Source organism: Bombina bombina, chromosome 4, assembly GCF_027579735.1.
Source record: "Bombina bombina isolate aBomBom1 chromosome 4, aBomBom1.pri, whole genome shotgun sequence".
Lineage (NCBI taxonomy): Eukaryota > Metazoa > Chordata > Amphibia > Anura > Bombinatoridae > Bombina > Bombina bombina.
Window position 1 is genome coordinate 928777818 of NC_069502.1, and position 19624 is coordinate 928797441.

General features: G+C 40.6%; 1 protein-coding gene across 2 annotated transcripts in view; it reads right to left on the bottom strand.

The window, feature by feature from the left end:
- AKAP12 (A-kinase anchoring protein 12) overlaps nucleotides 1-19624 on the bottom strand; it is a 234514-nt gene that overhangs the window by 7078 nt on the left and 207812 nt on the right. For both annotated transcript variants that reach the window (XM_053711889.1, XM_053711890.1), the window contains one exon: nucleotides 3198-10617. In XM_053711889.1, the coding sequence (XP_053567864.1) occupies nucleotides 3206-10617 (7412 nt within the window). In that variant the 3' untranslated portion in view covers nucleotides 3198-3205. The remainder of the gene's footprint in view (nucleotides 1-3197; nucleotides 10618-19624) is intronic.

Consider the following 19624-nt stretch of genomic DNA (forward strand, 5'->3'; position numbering starts at 1 on the left):
TATATACACATATATATACACATATATACACACACACATACATATACACATACATATACATATACATATATATATATATACACATACACACATATACACACACACATACATACATATACACACACTGTACTGAGCTGTCATGCCATGCCTCCTTCAAACTATACATGACATATTGACATTCTGTCACATATCTCCCAATATTTCAAAATTTGAAAGAGGGACACCCCCGCACTGTTGTCAGTCTACCGCGGCACACTGGTTGAAAAACACTGCCCTAGACCCTACGATAACACCTAGAGAGTAGAGATCCCTCACACATTCTAGAAAGGCCTCTCTCTTTTCCGGTCTTGAAGACAGGTTTGACAGGAGGAATCTGCCCCTGGGTGGATGGGACCTGAATCCCATCCTGTAACCCTGGGCGACAACCTCCAGAACCCAAGGGTTCTGAACGTCCTGCAACCAGGCTTTGGAGAAGAGACAATCTGCTACTTGGTCCGGAGAAAGGTCGGGGGCCGCCCCTTTATGCCTATTGTCTCGACAGGCTTCATGTTCTGCTTGGACTGTTCCAAGACTGAGCAGGAAAGTTCCCTTGCCTCCCGTAATCAAGGATATGATTGAATCCAATCCTGGACCGATCAGAATCTTTCCTTGAAAAGGCAGAGACAACAGCCTCGACTTAGAGGTCATGTCCGCAGACCAGGACTTTAGCCACAGAGCCCTGCGAGCTAAAACGGAGAATCCTGAACCTTTGCATTCAGTCGAATAATTTGCATATTGGCATCACAGATTTAAACAAACTATCCTTGAGGAGAATAGTTTTCCGCTTCGCTAGCGTGGAGATCGCACCATCCACCTTAGGCACCGTACCCCACAGCTCAAGCTGAGAGTCTGGAACGGGGAACAGTTTAAAGGAAGGGGAAAGGAAAAACCTAATCGCTCCCATTCATTCCTAATATTAGCCATTTTAACAGGAACCGGGAAGGCCTGGGGCACCTCCCTGTCCTCATATACCTTATCAAGCTTAGGAATCGCAGGTTCCTCTGGAAGCTTCAGTTCCGGAACCTCCAGAGTAGCAAGCACTTGCTTCAGCAAAAAGCACAAATTCGCTATCCTAAACCTAAAGTCAGGCTCCTCCACAGCCGGAGGTTTAGATGACAAGGACTCCGACCCAGACGTGGTCTCCTCTGAAGAGTCGGAGAGGTCCTCGTCATCGTATAACGCCTCTGATATTTCCATAGGCGTAGACAACCACTGGGCCGGGCCGCCATGATACGCCCTACGCTTAGCAGAACGTGGTAAGGCATGGATCCACAAAATCTGACGGCCAACGAATCTTTCCTGCAGGAATAATGGCTTGACACTGGGGCGCTGCATGTGCAATTGGAGATGAATGCAGGGAACGCTCCTCACGGGACGGGGAACCCTCAGAGGTGGACGGCTCAGTAGTACTAGACATCCGTTTACTTTTAGATATCGTTACTTTATTAAAGGACCAGTAAACACAGCAGATTTGCATAATCAACAAATGCAAGATAACAAGACAATACAATAGCATTTACTCTGAATTTCAAATGAGTAGTAGATTCTTTATCTAACACATTTCAAAGTTATGTATATTTCCACTCCCCCTGTACCATGTGATAGCAATCAGCCAATCACAAATGCATTTACGTATAGTCTGAGTTCTTGCACATGCTCAGTAGGAGCTGGTGACTCAAAAAAAGTGTTAATATAAAAGACTGTGCAAATTTTTTTTTAATGGAAGTAAATTGTAAAGTTGTTTAAAATTACATGCTGTATCTGAATCATGAAAATTTAATAAAACCCGAGTGTCCCTTTAAGGCATAATAGTTGAGCAGGCTGTTCTACCAGAACCTCCTCACAATAAACACAGGAATGAGACCTTGTTAAAGGGGAGAACCCTCTAACGCCTCAGAGTACTCCATAGCTTGCGCTGTAATCATGGACTAGACTAACTTAATAGGCACCTTTATAACCTCTAATGGTCGGGGCACTCACCACATCCTATGATCCGGACTACAGAAACCGTTTTGTCTCCTGCGCCGCTAATCAGAGGAAGAGAGATAGCCACACCCGGTCACATGGAATGCCTGGCAGGACCGCCGCTACCTAAAGAGAAAATGTGCCAATAAAAAAAGGCTGCGCAATACTCCCGTAAGCCACCTGAAAATTCCACACATTGCCAGAGCCTCATCTCGCACAACGCAGCAATGACACATTATGTATAAACCCCCCTGTTCAATAATCCCCTTTCCAGGAATATTAACCCTTGATTCTTTAAAGATAAAAAGTGTCACACTGTGACAGTCTGCCGTGTTATCATTATGTAATAAAAAAATTAAACAATCCTACCAGAATCTAGGCAGTGAAACAGGAACACGGCCCTTCAAGTGTAAAAGGTTAGTAATCTCGCTCCTGACATATACTTGAGTGTAAAAAGCAGGCAGCGAAACTCGTCAGCGCTGATTGCTTGTGGAGCTGTTAATATGAGTCAGGATGGTTTCGCAGAAAGACTCTCCCTGTATCTCTGGACTCTGACTTTCGCCCAGGCTCTCAATGAGAGGCTAACAGGACTACTTAAAACTCCAGTCCCAATGCAAAGAGTACTACCCTCCATAAGAGACTACTCCGATCTTCGGCACTTCTCTGCTGTCCTCCAGTGACGAAAGGCAAAGAATGACTGGGGGATGAGGGAAGTGGGGGAGGTATTTAAGCCTTTGGCTTTGGTGTTTTTGCCTTCTCCTGGTGGCCAGGTTCATAATTGGAAACAGTAATGAATGAAGCAGTGGACTCTCCTCCCCTTTAGATGGAAAATGTATTTTACCATATGAATATGATTACTGTCCCTTTAAGCGTGTTGTTCTAAGAGACAAGACTATAGCCCAAATTCCCAAGATGACACTGAAATTTGTTTGCATTTGGACTACATTCATACTGTCTAGTTTCAATGTATCAGTCAATGGCTTTTACATTTTAGATTTATTGTGGACTTTTCTACACTCTCAAAAAAGCCACCACCTTTACAGGAATAATTAAAATTTAAAAAAAAAATATGCAAAAAAAAACAAACAAACAAAAAAAAAACACCATGGCTACTTTTAAACATACTATTAATTCCTATACTCTATTTGTCAGTTCTTAAGCAATTAAAGCAAAATAAGATTGGTTCAACTTACATTAAATCTCAGGATTCAACAGTATTTGTCGTTTTTGGTGTATGTTCTTCCGAAGAATCCTTTACAGTTGTTACTTCAATTTTCTCTTCTGATCTGGTAACCAAAGTTGTTTCTGATTCGGCTTCCAAAATTTGTACATTTAACTTTACTTGCTCATCCACATTTACACATTGTGAGATTTCCTTTGGCATTACTTCTTCCATTTTCACACATACATTACTTATATGCTCACCTTGGGCCAATTCTTCTGCATTTCCATTAGTTAGTTTACTAGTGGAAACTATTTCAATAGGCTCACAACAAGGCTCTTTGGTTATCTGTTCGATTTCCAGAATTGAGGAATGTTCAAGAATAACTTGTTCCAACAAGGTCTGTTGAAATACCTGTGTGACTTCTACAGTTATGGTTTCTTTAGTGGAAACTTCAGGAGCAGATGCAATTTCATGAATTTCCGAAACCAGTTCTACAGGTAGACTTTGAGAAAGGCTTTCCAAAGAGGTTTTAATTATCTTTTGTACAATTTTTGTACTATGTGATTCAAGGTCAGTTTGAGAACCGTTATGTTCTTCTCTTTCTGTCTCCATATTTTCTAAAGTAACTACTTCATTTTTATCTACCCAGCTTTCTTCTGTCTCCTTAGGGATGGTGCTCATAGCCACACAGCTTGTTGCAGCGTCAATTGCAGCATCTACAATTGATGCCGCAGTTTGAGAAACAGCTTTTACACCTGACTTCACATATTCAGAAGTTACTTTAAGGCCTTCTGAATTAGCTAAATCACCACCTGTCTGGATTAGCAGAAGGCTTTCTGTTTGAGATACAATAGGTTTAGTTGTTTCTTCCAAAATTGATTCTTCAACTGCTGCTGCAGTAACTGGTTCTGATGGTCCTTTAGCCTCAGAGCTTTTAATCTCAGCAATATTTTCAGTACTAACCGCATCATTACAGGTTTCTGTGAGGTCTTTAACTAGCGATAGATGAAAACTTGTACTGTGCTCTACAGTGACATCTCTTATGATTTCAGGTTCTTCAATTTCCTTTGAAGACTCTGTTACACATTCATGTGTTTCAGAAGGTGTGATATTAGATATGATGGTCACAGAATCCTGAATATATGCACCGTCACCTAAGCTCTGATCCACAAGACTGCTTTCTTTTTCTTGGTCCTTTAATTCTTTAGGTAGCAGAGCACCAGCATCATGCACCTCAGTTGGAATCTCTGAGGCATCTTCAGGACAACTTTCTTCAATTAGTACTCTAGATGACTCAAGTACACTCTCTTGAATTTCTGTATCCAAAACAGAGAGAACTTCTGCAGCAGAGGAGGGAGCACCCTCATAATTCTTAACACTGGAAAGATGGGCTACATCCTCAGCATAAGCACTTTCTTTAGGACTCTTTTCAGGGGAAACTTCTGTATCTGGCTTTTCATTCTCTACAGTGACATACTCAGCATTTTTCTCCATAAAAATAGCAGCGCTATTAGTCTGCTGTACAATCAGATCAGAGCCCTCAGCAGCCTGCTTCTCAGCCAAATCTTGTGCGCTTTCATCTTTAGCCTGTTCATTCGGTGCAACACCACTTTCTTCTACCCCCTCATTATTCAGACAAGTAGCAATTTTATCTTTTTTCATGTCCTCCCCAATTTCAGCAACACCTTCCTCTTGCTCCTTAGTCAAAGACGGTACACCATCTTTAGCCTGTTGCACATCTGCTTCAGGAATACTCTCTTTTTCTACTTGCTCAACCAGAGATGGAACACTTTCATATTTTGACTGTTCTTCCTGGACTAAAGGAATACTTTCTTCTTCTAAATGTTCCTTAGCCAAAGCTGGATCACTTTTATCTTTAGTCTGTTTCTCCACTCCAGGAATACTCTCCTCTTCTACCTGCTCAGCCAGCGATGAGGAATTTTCATCTTTAGCCTGTTCTTCTTTAAATAAAGGAATACTTTCTTCTACCACCTGATCATTAACAAAAGCTGGTAAACTTTGATCAGTGGCCTGTATATCAGGAATACTTTCTTCCATTTCTTTAGTCAAAGATAAAGCACTTTCACCATCAGTCAGTTCTTCCTGTGCAACAGTAATACTTTCCTCTATCTGCTCCTCCAGAACAGAGACTATTTCATCTTCTAACTGCACCTTAGCCAAAGCAGGTACACTTTCCACTTTAATGTGTTCCTCTACAGCAGCAATACCTTCTTCTATCTGCTCCTTAGCCAAAGTTGAGGCACTTTCACCAGTCAGTTCTTCCTGTGCAACAGTAATACTTTCCTCTATCTGCTCCTCCAGAACAGAGACTATTTCATCTTCTAACTGCACCTTAGCCAAAGCAGGTACACTTTTCACTTTAATGTGTTCCTCTACAGCAGCAATACCTTCTTCTATCTGCTCCTTAGCCAAGGTTGAGGCACTTTCACCAGTCAGTTCTTCCTGTGCAACAGTAATACTTTCCTCTATCTGCTCCTCCAGAACAGAGACTATTTCATCTTCTAACTGCACCTTAGCCAAAGCAGGTACACTTTCCACTTTAATGTGTTCCTCTACAGCAGCAATACCTTCTATCTGCTCCTTAGCCAAAGTTGAGGCACTTTCACCATCAGCCTGTTCTTCCTGTGTTACAGTAATACTTTCTTCTATCTGCTCCTCCAGAACAGAGACATTTTTATAGTCTAACTGCACCTTGGCCAAAGCAGGTATACTTTCCTCTTTAACTTGTTCCTCCACTACAGGAATACTTTCTATCTGCTCCTTAGCAAGAGATGAGGCACCTTCAACCAGTTCCTTCTTTGCTACAGTAATACTTTCCTCTACCTGCTTCTCCAATACAGAGACAATTTCTTCTTCCAGCTCCTTTGTCAAAGACAGTACACTTTTCTCTTTAGTTTGTTCCGCCTGTGCTACAGGAATACTTTCTCCTATCTGCTCCCTTACCAAAGATGAGGCACTTTCATCTTCAGCCAATTCCTCCTGTGTCTCAGAAATAGTTTCTTCTACCTGCTCCTCCAGAGCAGAGACCCTTTCTTCTACCTGTTCCTTGGCAAAAGGTGGTACTGTTTCCTCTTTAGCTTGTTCTCCCTGCACTAAAGAAATATTTTCTTCAACCTGTTCATTGGTCAAAATGGAAGCGTTTTTATCTTTAGTCAAGTCTTCTTTCAGAAAAGAGACCCCTTCCATCTGTTCCTGAATCAAAGATGGTACACTTTCATCTTTAGTTTGTTCTTCCTGCATTACAGGAATATTTTCATCTACCTGTTCCTCAACCAAAGGTGAAGAACTGTCACCTTTAACCAGGTCCTCTTTCAGAAAAGAGATATTTTCCTCTTTTACCTGCTCCTGGACCAAAGTTGGTACACTTTTATCTTCAGTCTGTTTCTCCTGTGCTACAGAAATGGTTTCTTCCATCTGCTCCTTGGCCAAACATGGAGCACCATCTTTAGACAAGTCCTCTTCAAGGACAGAGACCCTTTCATCTTCAGCCTGAGCTAAAGGAATACTTCCATCTGCTTGCAACCAGGCTTTTTCATCTATGCTCTTATCTTCCTCCAATACAGAAAAATGTTCTAACTGCTCCTGGGGCAAAGCTTTGAATCTTTCATTTTCCATCTCCACCATAGTTGAAGCATATGCATTTTCTTCTTTATAATACGACACAGTTAAAGCAGTCACACTTACATCTTTGTCCTCTCCCTCCGACACAGCATGGCTAATTTTTTCTTTAGTTTTCTCTGCCAAAACAGGCTCACTTTTTTCTTTAGAACTGGTCTCCACAGTAGGGGCACTTTCTTCTTGTACCTTCTCCACAGCCAAAACATAAGTTGTTTCTTCTTTAGCTTTCTCTTCAGATAAAATAGGAATACTTTTTTCTTTAGTATGTTCCTCCGAAAATGGAAAACCTTTGACCTCTTCATCAGCCAAAATCAGAGGCCTTTCTTCTTTGGTCTGCTCTTTGGCTAATAGAGGAGAACTTTCTTCTATCACCTGTTCCTCAACATAGACAAGGCCACTTTCTTCCACTATGTGATTCTTGATCAAAACAGAAACAAATTCCTTTGCTTGCTCCTCTTCCAAAGCTTTACCTTCATCTGCTACTTCCATTTTTTCTTTGTACTCCTCAGAGAATAAGGGAATGGTTTCTTTTTCAATATTCTCTTTAGTTATAACAGTATCTTCCATCTGCTCTTTAGTCAAAATAATAGCAGTTGTTTTTTCGGTCTTCTCTACATCAGCTGATTCTACAGCCAAAATTGTGATTACTTGTTTAGCACTAGCATCAACTATTTGTTTCACATTCTCCACGTTTTCATCTTTATGTATTTCTTCCTGAACTGATGGCATACATTCAGATGTGCTGATAATTTCAAAGTCCAAACTATCCTTTTCAGAGCTGTCCACTTCTGTTTCCTCTATAGCACTCTCAGGTAATTGGTCTGGTTTGTCTTTAACTTCTATATTTTCTACTTTTTCAAAAACAAATGCAGATTTTTGAAGTGAGGTTTTAGAATCATCTGTTTCTTCAACTTCAGATTCTTGATTTTGAGACAAATTCACAATAGCATAGGTTACATTATCTACTATTGCATCTACAGACAGCTTTGCACTTTCAGTGGCAGCATAAAGAATATGTTTAATATGCTTCTTTTGCTCCTCCACGCTGTGAATTTTATCTTCTTCAGGCACAGGTGTCCCCTCTTCAGTAGTAGCAGATGATTCAGTAAGTTGTGAAACTGCAGATATCATCTCAGTTGTCTCCTCAGCACCTGAGATTTCTATTGCTTCTTCTAGAGCAGTCAATGCTTCTGAGGTTAACTCTGCCTCCCTAGTTAAATTTTTGGCTTCAACAATAACTTGTGAAACTGTGCTTAGAATTAAAGCTTCTTCAACAATGACTTCACTTTCAATTCTTTCTTTGGTCTGAAGCTCCTTTGTCTGTTCAGTCACTGTTGCACTTATCCAAGAGGGAGATCTTTCATCAAGACTAGTGACTGCCCTCTCCCCTTCTATCACAGTCACAGTCACAGCATGAATGAGTTCTTCACTGGAAATTTCAGGTGCAATTTCTGGTTCTGTTAAGTAATTAGTACAAATTTCCACAGATTTCTGAGCATCAATCTTTTCTTGCTCGGCAGCATCAAATTCAGACAAAGGAACTACTGCTGGTACATCATAGTCCTCATCAGCCACTTCAGATTTGTGCACAACTTCACCTGCATCATTTGATGGAGCCTGTTCTAGTTTACCATCTGATTTTTTCTTCTTACGACCAGGAATCAATTTTTTCAGAGAAACCCAAGATTCATCTTTTCCAGCTTCCCCATCTGACGTTGACTGCTCAACACTTGAGACTCCTGCGGGTTCATCAGCTTTGTCCTCAATTCTGGTTTTTGACTTTCTTCTTGGAGTCACTAGCCTTTTAAAGGACTGCCAGGTTGATACTCCATCCACTTCATTGGGGCTATTACCTTGATCTGGTGAAGGGCTGTCATCTAAATTTTCCTTTTCTTGAGAAATGGGTTCCTCAGAATAGTTTTCTTTAGCTTTATCTGCTTCGTCTTCGGGTTTTTTACTTTCTTCAAGGCTTTTGTGCACATCTTCCTCATCTGAATCAGATGTTTTCCTTCCTCTTTTCTTGGAACCCCCAACACAGATTAAAGCTTCCCATGACACTGAGCTATCAACTTTCTTTCTATTTTCTTCTGTGCTTTTTTCCAGCTTTTGCTCTTCAACCCCTTCTTTGGTTTCAACTTGGTTCTCCACTGAGGCAGCACTATCAGTAGAAGACAAAGTTGAACTTTTTACTTTTTCAACATCATCTTCTTTATCACTTTCAGAGGGGACCTTTGCACGTTTTTTGGGGGTTACCATTTTTTTAAATGAAGCCCATGGTGTAATACCATCCTTCTTTCTTTCCCCTTCAGATGTAGCCCCTTCACCTTCTGCTTCAGAAGCTTGTGGTGCATCTTCTGTTAGTTTTTCAGTAGGTGATACTTCTACAGACTCATCAGGAGAAGATGGTGAACTATCAACTTCATTGCTTTCTGGAACTTCAGGCTCTGAGGACACGGGTGCTTGTTCAGTCACATCTTCAGGTTTAGTGTCTTCATCTTTCTTTCCTTTTTGTTTTTTTCCTGAAAGCTTTCTCAAACCAGAGCCAGAGAAAAGTTTTCTTAAGGGACTACCTTGCAGCTTGGCCTTTTCTTGTGATGACAACAGGTCAGCTTCAGTTGTTATGGTTTCTTGAACTTTTTCTATTTCTGTGCCTTCAGAGCTTGTTGATAATTGTTGGGCAAGGTCTTCCACCACAAGATTTGTGATCTTGATCTCTGTATCAGATGATAAAACTGAAGGGATTTCATTTGGTTCTATAACTGGTGAGCTACAAGAGGATATTACCTCATTTATTTGGTTTACTACGTTTTCTTCAGGAACTTCTGCTTCAGGTTTTATCTTGTCTAATTCCTTCAATTCCACTGAAGCAATTTCTGTTGCGATTTCCTTTACGTCATCTACCTTTTCCGTTACAGATTTCACACAACCATCTACTTTTTCAATATCTTCCTCACTGATTATTTGAATTGCATCTGATGCATGCTCTTCTGCTTTTGAAGCATCTACAACAATGGTTTCAACAGTATCAACAGGAGCCTTTGCTTCTTCAGTTTCAATCGTTTTTTCTTCCTGCAGTTCAAGTCCAACTTCAGGAGCCTCTTCAAGACCCACTTCTTTCTTGGAAGCATCCTCTTTAGTTTCATTTTGTTGTTCTTGAATGCTCTTTTCCACTTCCTGGTGGTCTTCCTCCTTTGACTTTCTGAAACTAGTCTTTTTTCTCAATCCAGCCCAACCTTGTGTAAAAAACTTCTTAAATGGTGAAGAGGTTTCAGTGACAATGGGATTGGTTGGAGACTCTGGTGATTTCTTCTGTTCTTTTTCAACTTCAGATTCTTTTTCTGTTGGTTTTTCACCAACCTCTTCTTTCTCAGTTTCAACTACAGTTTCAACACATTTTGCTACCTCATTTGCAGTTTCTGATATTTCTTTACTGTCTTCCTCGGTTTCTTGCTTTTGTTCATTATCAACTTGCTTTACAGTATTCTCAGTCCCATTTGCTTCTACTTCATCTTTTTTCACAGTTAATAGCTGTACAGGTTCTGATTTTTCCGTCTTTTCTTTTTTCACAGTAAATTTAAATCCAACAAATTTAAACACCTTTTTGAATCCCACTTCATTAGACTGATCTTCAGTGACTTGTTCTGGCAAGTCATCTTTATCGCCTGATACAGGTTCTGAAACTGCTGCTTCTGGACCTTCATCCCCAACTTCTCCCACATTATCTTTGGAAGTCTTGTCATCAGTAACAACCTCCACATTTTCACATGATCCTTCATTAAGAATTACATTGGAAGGCTCCTGTTGCCCAACTGAAATAAAAAAAAAATGTATTTTATGTAAGCATTTTCAAACAGGGGATGGATTTTTTTTATATATTTTTTTTTTAAGTACCTATCATTTGTACATTATTTCTTTTAATTTAGATATTATTCTTACCTAGATACCGTAAAGAAACCAACAAAAGTTTGTATGCCATATGAAATGAGGTTTCTTTACAGCTTTGTGGGTTCAAATGAACTCACTGGCAACCATTGAGGGTTTAACATGACTATAATTGCCTTTAACAAATAAAGAGTATATTCAATTAAAATGGAGAGAACAGATGGCAGTATAGTCACAAATGTTAACTTAGTTGAAATAATTTTTATTGCAAAAAACATATACACGGTATATCACATCTTTCACATTTTTCATATACATATCTACATCTCCCTTTTCTGAAAAATGTCTCTGAAAAATGTCTCTCAGATAGAAGTCTCTGATGCTTTTTATGTTTCCACTATCAGAGTTTGAAGAAAGCAAAGTTCCTCAGTGGAGTAGTTGATGGTTGGGTAGTCCGATCTGTAGGTTCTAATAGTTAGTGTGATTATACCTGCGCTCCACATTAGCACCATGGATTAGGGGGCATAACAGATCGTTATCAGAAGATTTGAAATTTTCCTTAATAACCCCTTTCTCACCATGTCACTTCTCCTGTATTTTCTTAAAAAAACTTTTCTTTCTAACCCTCCCCTTAATTTATAGCAACAATCAACAGTAAACTTTAAACTTTCCCCTTCCCCCCCACACTCAATGTATCCTTAAAATTTCAACTTGCCTGTTCCTCCATTCCACCTGCCATCATTCCGGGGGGAGAGTCCAACCTTTCTTGTCTAGTTCTAACTATCTGCAGTCGCTTGTCTTCCTCCCACCCCCGGGGTGTTATGGGTCTTATCTTGGTGTTTAGTCAGTTGTGTGTCTATCCTCTCAGTCTATGTCGGGTTAGTGTCCATTTAAGATCCAGTAATTCCAGATCTTCAAAAATTGCTCGTGGTTAGCTTGTATGAATGAGGCTGTTTCAGATAGCTTGTGAATTAGATTAATTTTTTCCATAATCTCTCCCCATGTGGGTGTCCCTACCTTCCAGTAACGTGCCACACATATCCTGGTAGCTGTACAGAGAATGTGTATAAATGTGTTTGTGGCTGAATTGAAGGGTTTTATATGTTCATTTAATAAAGCTTGGGTCGCGGTCAGAGTGATGTTTTCTGAGAGCACCTCACTCAACAGTTTAGATAACTTAGCCCATAGCAGTTGTACCCGAGGGCATTCCCACCACATATGTATGTATGTTCCTGCCTCCTCGCATCCTCTATAGCAATTTCTACTGCCAGCTTGAGTGAAGTGTGAGGTGACCAGTGGAGTGAGATACCACCTATAAACAGTTTTGATGCAATTTTCTTTCAGATCTGCACTGATCATACCTCTCCCTGAGTTCTTAAAGATGTCTTCCCATTCCTCTTTGGAGTGTGTTATTTTGGTATCTCTTTCCCATTTCTCCATTAAAGGAGATTTGGAAGAATGTTTGGTTGATTGTAATGATATGTATAGGGTAGAGATCATACCTTTATGTCGGGAATCAGTACTACACAGCTTCTCTAATGTCGTTGTGTGCTGTCTAGGTTGTTTAGGTAGGGCACAAATGTTAACTTAAAGGGACATGAAACCCAAGTGTTTTCTTTCATGATTCAGAAAGAACATTCAATTTTAAACAACTTTCCAATTTACTTCTATTTAATTTGCTTCCTTCTCTTGTTATCCTTTGCTGAAAGGTTTATCTAGGAAAGCTCAGGAGCAGCAATGAACCAAGGTTCTAGATGCTGATTGGTGGAGATATATACATATACACACACTTTTTCATTGGCTCACCCATGTGTTCAGTTAGAAACCAGCAGCACAATGATGCTCCTTCAACAAATGATACCAAGCGAATGAAGTAAATTTGATAATAGAAGTGAACTGGAAAGTTGTTGAACATACAATTTTATACCTAAATCATGAAATACATTTTTGGGTTTCATGTCACTTTAAGTAATGCTAGTTTTAAATTTAAATCCAGGAGAAGAGGGGGGAAAAAAAAATATTGTTTACATAGGTCTCATCAGGAGGTACACAAAACTGCAATTATATATACACACACACACATATACATACATATATATATACATACACACACATATATATATATATATACATATATATATATATATATATATATATATATATATATATATATATATATATATATATATATATATATATATATATATATATATACACACATACATACATATACACACATACACACATATACACACACAGTGCTTTTTTTGTAAAGTTCTTATTGATTGATGTATTCTGTTCAGTAACTTTGAGAAAAGCCAATTAAAAAGGAGTGGCAGGAACAGGATGAAAATAACAGTGAGCAGTTACTATTCTTTATTTTTTTCTTTTGTAGTTGTACACAGCAGTTAAACGTCCCTTTAACTCCAGAATTGTTCCTTTCCCAAACAGCTGCTTATCAAATTGATTTTAAAAAGACCTCATTACAAACACTTTTCTTGTATTGACCTAAAATTACGTATCAACCAAGTCTAAATAGTTTTAAAACAAATACTGTTGACTGTTGTCAAATACCCAAACTCCAGCCACCACTTGCCTTATTTAGAAAAACCAATCTGACTCAGTCATGTTAGTATAAAGTGCATTAATTTGTAGATGTTATCCGCTAAAGCCAATTAGAGAAAGATGTACAGCAATTTTCAGAGCTACAATTACAGAAGGGGGCAAAACAAATAATGAAAATGTATTACAATGTGTTGTTGTTAAAGGGACATAGTACATTTATCATTTTGCTCCGAAATGTGGGATTTGTGGCCAGCAGTTAGGTCGTCAATGACAGCAAGATTGTTAATGGTTCCTGGTAATAGCATTGGTGAGAACAGCTGTAGACATCAGCAGAAAGATTTTTATTAGGAACACTTCGTATCCTGGGTAAACTACCCTGTAATCTTTTCAGAAAATAAATATGTCTTATTTGCTTGGGGATGTATTTATGCATGTGTACACATCAATCTTTGCACATAACCGATAGTAATGGTCTACTGAAAACTGTATATAGAATAGGAGACCCTTCCAATACATCCCTAAACCACTATCAGAGAACAAACATGTTATAGTAATCTTTAAAGATTGCCACTGACATTTCTCAAATGCCTAAGGCAGCACACTTCTTAACTGAGGCGCATACATAAACAATATCAAGTGCCAACTGAACAAGTTATTTAACCTAAGACAAAGCAAATATTTAAGCAACTTAATTAATCCCCCAGAAGTTTATCCTATGTGTCCATATCTTTAGGTCATCACACATTATTCTGACATAACACTGGCTGTGTACAGCATAATAAAACTAACCATCAGAAAAAGCTACCCTAGCACTGCACATGCGCTATTTGACGTCATTCCAAATCTAACAAATATCTTTGGAATGCTGCGACCTCAGACAGCGCATGCGTTTTCTGACGGTATAGAAACTCTGTTACTGTTTGCTTGTGCAGTCACATCTTTTTCCGACTGATATTTTTATTTGCTAAGAGATGAGTGCGCATGCAAAGGGAGCAATGTCAATGTTTACATATCAATACATATACAGATATATATCAGTACAGGTGGCCCTCGGTTTACAACGGTTTAATTTGCGCCGTTTCAGAATAACACTTTTTTTCAGACCCGAGTTATCGAGCAGCTTTCATAGGAACAAGATAATCCTGTCTATAAATCAGTCCAGATTGGAATGCAGAAAAAATAGAATTTATGCTTACCTGATAAATTACTTTCTCCAACGGCGTGTCCGGTCCACGGCATCATCCTTACTTGTGGGAATATCTCTTCCCCAACAGGAAATGGCAAAGAGTCCCAGCAAAGCTGGCCATATAGTCCCTCCTAGGCTCCGCCCACCCCAGTCATTCGACCGACGGACAGGAGGAAAAATATAGGAGAAACCATATGGTACTGTGGTGACTGTAGTTAGAGAAAATAATTCATCAGACCTGATTAAAAAACCAGGGCAGGCCGTGGACCGGACACACCGTTGGAGAAAGTAATTTATCAGGTAAGCATAAATTCTGTTTTCTCCAACATTGGTGTGTCCGGTCCACAGCGTCATCCTTACTTGTGGGAACCAATACCAAAGCTTTAGGACACGGATGAAGGGAGGGAGCAAATCAGGTTACCTAAACGGAAGGCACCACTGCTTGCAAAACCTCTCTCCCAAAAATAGACTCCGAAGAAGCAAAAGTATCAAATTTATAAAATTTGGCAAAAGTGTGCAGTGAAGACCAAGTCGCTGCCTTACATATCTGATCAACAGAAGCCTCGTTCTTGAAGGCCCATGTGGAAGCCACAGCCCTAGTGGAGTGAGCTGTGATTCTTTCAGGAGGCTGCCGTCAGGCAGTCTCATAAGCCAATCGGATGATGCTTTTAAGCCAAAAGGAAAGAGGTAGAAGTTGCTTTTTGACCTCTCCTTTTACCAGAATAAACGACAAACAGAGAAGATGTTTGTCTGAACTCTTTTGTAGCTGCTAAGTAGAATTTTAGAGCACGGACTACATCTAAATTGTGCAGCAAACGTTCCTTCTTTGAAACTGGATTCGGACACAAAGAAGGTGCAACTATCTCCTGGTTAATATTCTTGTTGGAAACAACCTTTGGAAGAACTTAGTACGCAAAACAACCTTATCTGAATGGAACACCAGATAGGGCGGAGTACACTGCAGAGCAGATAACTCTGAAACTCTTCTAGCAGAAGAAATAGCAACCAAAAACAAGACTTTCCAAGATAATAACTTAATATCTATGGAATGTAGAGGTTCGAACGGAACCCCTTGAAGAACTGAAATAACTAGATTTAGACTCCAGGGAGGAGTCAAAGGTCTGTAAACAGGCTTGATCCTAACCAGAGCCTGAACAAATGCTTGAACATCTGGCACAGCTGCCAGTTGTTTGTGTAGTAAGACAGATAAAGCAGAAATCTGTCCCTTTAGAGAACTTGCAGATAATACTTTATCCAAACCTTCCTGCAGAAAGGAAAGAATCTTAGGAATTTTTATCTTATTCCATGGGAATCCCTTGGATTCACACCAACAGATATATCTTTTCCATATTTTATGGTAAATCTTTCTAGTCACCGGTTTTCTGGCCTGAACCAGGGTATCGATCACAGAATCTGAAAACCCACGCTTTGATAGAATCAAGCGTTCAATCTCCAAGCCGTCAGCTGGAGGGAGACCAGATTTGGATGTTCGAATGGACCCTGAACAAGAAGGTCCTGTCTCAAAGGTAGCTTCCATGGTGGAACCGATGACATATTCACCAGGTCTGCATACCAAGTCCTGCGTGGCCACGCAGGAGCTATCAAGATCACCGAGGCCCTCTCCTGTTTGATCCTGGCTACCAGCCTGGGAATGAGAGGAAACGGTGGAAACACATAAGCTAGGTTGAAGGTCCAAGGTGCTAATAGTGCATCCACTAGAGTCGCCTTGGGATCCCTGGATCTGGACCCGTAGCAAGGAACCTTGAAGTTCTGACGAGACGCCATCAGATCCATGTCTGGAATGCCCCATAATTGAGTCAACTGGGCAAAGATCTCCGGGTGGAGTTCCCACTCCCCCGGATGGAATGTCTGACGACTCAGATAATCCGCTTCCCAGTTTTCCACACCTGGGATGTGGATCGCAGATAGATGGCAGGAGTGATCCTCCGCCCATTGTATTATTTTGGTCACTTCTTTCATCGCTAGGGAACTCCTTGTTCCCCCCTGATGATTGATATATGCAACAGTCGTCATGTTGTCTGATTGGAATCTTATGAATCTGGCCTTTGCAAGCTGAGGCCAAGCCCTGAGAGCATTGAATATCGCTCTTAGTTCCAGAATGTTTATCGGGAGAAGAGACTCTTCCCGAGACCATAGTCCCTGAGCTTTCAGGGGTTCCCAGACCGCGCCCCAGCCCACTAGACTGGCGTCAGTCGTGACAATGACCCACTCTGGTCTGCGGAAGCTCATTCCCTGGGATAGATGGTCCAGGGTCAGCCACCAACGGAGTGAATCTCTGGTCTTCTGATCTACTTGAATCACTGGAGACAAGTCTGTATAGTCCCCATTCCACTGTTTCAGCATGCACAGTTGTAATGGTCTTAGATGAATTCGTGCAAAAGGAACTATGTCCATTGCTGCAACCATCAACCCTACTTCCATGCACTGAACTATGGAAGGACGTGAACAGAGTGAAGAACTTGACAAGTGCTTAGAAGTTTTGACTTTCTGACATCTGTCAGAAAAATCCTAATTTTAAGGAATCTATTATTGTTCCCAAGAAGGGAACTCTTGTTGACGGAGACAGAGAACTTTTTTCTATGTTCACCTTCCATCCGTGAGATCTGAGAAAGGCCAGAACGATGTCTGTATGAGCCTTTGCTTTTGAAAGGAGCGACGCTTTTATTAGAATGTCGTCCAAGTACGGTACTACTGCAATGCCCCTCGGTCTTAGAACTGCTAGAAGGGACCAGAGTACCTTTGTGAAAATCCTTGGAGCAGTGGCTAACCCGAATGGGAGGGCCACAAACTGGTAATGTTTGTCCAGAAAGGCGAACCTTAGGAACTGATAATGTTCTTTGTGGATAGGAATATGTAGGTACGCATCCTTTAGATCCACGGCAGTCATAAATTGACCTTCCTGGATAGTGGGTAGAATCGTTCGAATGGTTTCCATTTTGAACGATGGTACCCTGAGAAATTTGTTTAGGATCTTTAAATCCAGAATTGGTCTGAAGGTTCCCTCTTTTTTGGGAACTACGAACAGATTTGAGTAAAATCCGATTCCTTGTTCCGTCCTTGGAACAGGGTGTATCACTCCCATCTTTAACAGGTCTTCTACACACTGTAAGAACGCCTGTCTCTTTATTTGGTTTAAGGATAAGTGAGACATGTGGAACCTTCCCCTTGGGGGTAGTTCCCTGAATTCCAGAAGATAACCCTGAGAAACTATTTCTAGTGCCCAGGGATCCTGAACATCTCTTGCCCAAGCCTGAGCAAAGAGAGAGAGTCTGCCCCCTACTAGATCCGGTCCCGGATCGGGGGCTACTCCTTCATGCTGTTTTGTTAGCAGCAGCAGGCTTCTTGGCCTGCTTACCCTTGTTCCAGCCTTGCATAGGTTTCCAGGCTGGTTTGGGCTGTGAGGCATTACCCTCTTGCTTAGAGGATGCAGAATTAGAGGCCGGTCCGTTCCTGAAATTGCGAAAGGAACGAAAATTAGACTTATTCTTGGCCTTGAAAGGCCTATCTTGTGGAAGGGCGTGGCCCTTTCCCCCAGTGATGTCTGAGATAATCTCTTTCAATTCTGGCCCAAAGAGAGTTTTACCTTTGAAAGGGATGTTAAGCAATTTTGTCTTGGATGATACATCCGCTGACCAAGACTATAGCCAAAGCGCTCTGCGCGCCACAATTGCAAACCCTGAATTTTTCGCCGCTAATCGCAAAGCGGCATCTAAAATAAAGGCGTTAGCCAACTTAAGTGCGTGAACTCTGTCCATAACCTCCTCATATGGAGTCTCTCTACTGAGCGACTTTTCTAGTTCCTCGAACCAGAACCACGCTGCTGTAGTGACAGGAACAATGCACGAAATGGGTTGTAGAAGGTAACCTTGCTGTACAAAAATCTTTTTAAGCAAACCTTCCAATTTTTTATCCATAGGATCTTTGAAAGCACAATTATCCTCGATAGGAATAGTAGTTCACTTGTTTAGAGTAGAAACTGCCCCCTCGACCTTAGGGACTGTCTGCCATAAGTCCTTTCTGGGGTCGACCATAGGAAATAATTTCTTAAATATAGAGGGGGGAACAAAAGGTATGCCGGGCTTCTCCCACTCCTTATTCACTATGTCCGCCACCCGCTTGGGTATAGGAAAAGCGTCGGGGTGCACCGGAACCTCTAGAAACTTGTCCATCTTGCATAATTTCTCTGGAATGACCAAGTTGTCACAATCATCTAGAGTAGATAACACCTCCTTAAGCAGTGCGCGGAGATGTTCTAATTTAAAATTTAAATGTCACAACATCAGGTTCAGCTTGTTGAGAAATTTTTCCTGAATCTGAAATTTCCTCATCTGACAAAACCTCCCTCATGGCCACTTCAGATTGGTGTGAGGGTATGACAGAACAATTATCATCAGCGCCCTCCTGCTCTTCAGTGTTTAAAACAGAGCAATCGCGCTTTCTCTGATATGCAGGCATTTTGGATAAAATATTTGCTATGGAGTTATCCATTACAGCCGTCAATTGATGCATGGTAATAAGCTAGATGTACTAGGGGCCTCCTGCGTGGGCAAAACTGGTGTAGACACAGTAGGAGATGATGTAGTATCATGTCTACTCCCCTCATCTGAGGAATCATCTTGGGCAATTTCATTATCTGTGGCAGTACTGTCCTTACTTTGTTTGGATGCTATGGCACAATTATCACACAATTTTGAATGGGGAGACACATTGGCTTTCATACATATAGAACATAGCTTATCCGAAGGCACAGACATGTTAAACAGGCTTAAACTTGTCAATAAAGCACAAAAAACGTTTTAAAACAAAACCGTTACTGTCTCTTTAAATTTTAAACAGAAAACACTTTATTACTGAATATGTGAAAAAGTATGAAGGAATTGTTCAAAATTTACCAACATTTCACCACAGTGTCTTAAAGCATTAAAAGTATTGCATACCAATTTTCAGAGCTTTAACCCTTAAAATAACGGAACCGTTTACAAAATTAACCCCTATACAGTCCCAGCTACAGCCTTTGCTGTGACCTAACCAAGCCCAGAGGGGAATACGATACCAAATGACGCCTTCTAGAAACTTTTCCAACTACTTTCAGGTCCTCACACATGCATCTGCATGTCTTGCTCTCAAAAACAACTGCGCAGTAATGGCGCGAAAATGAGGCT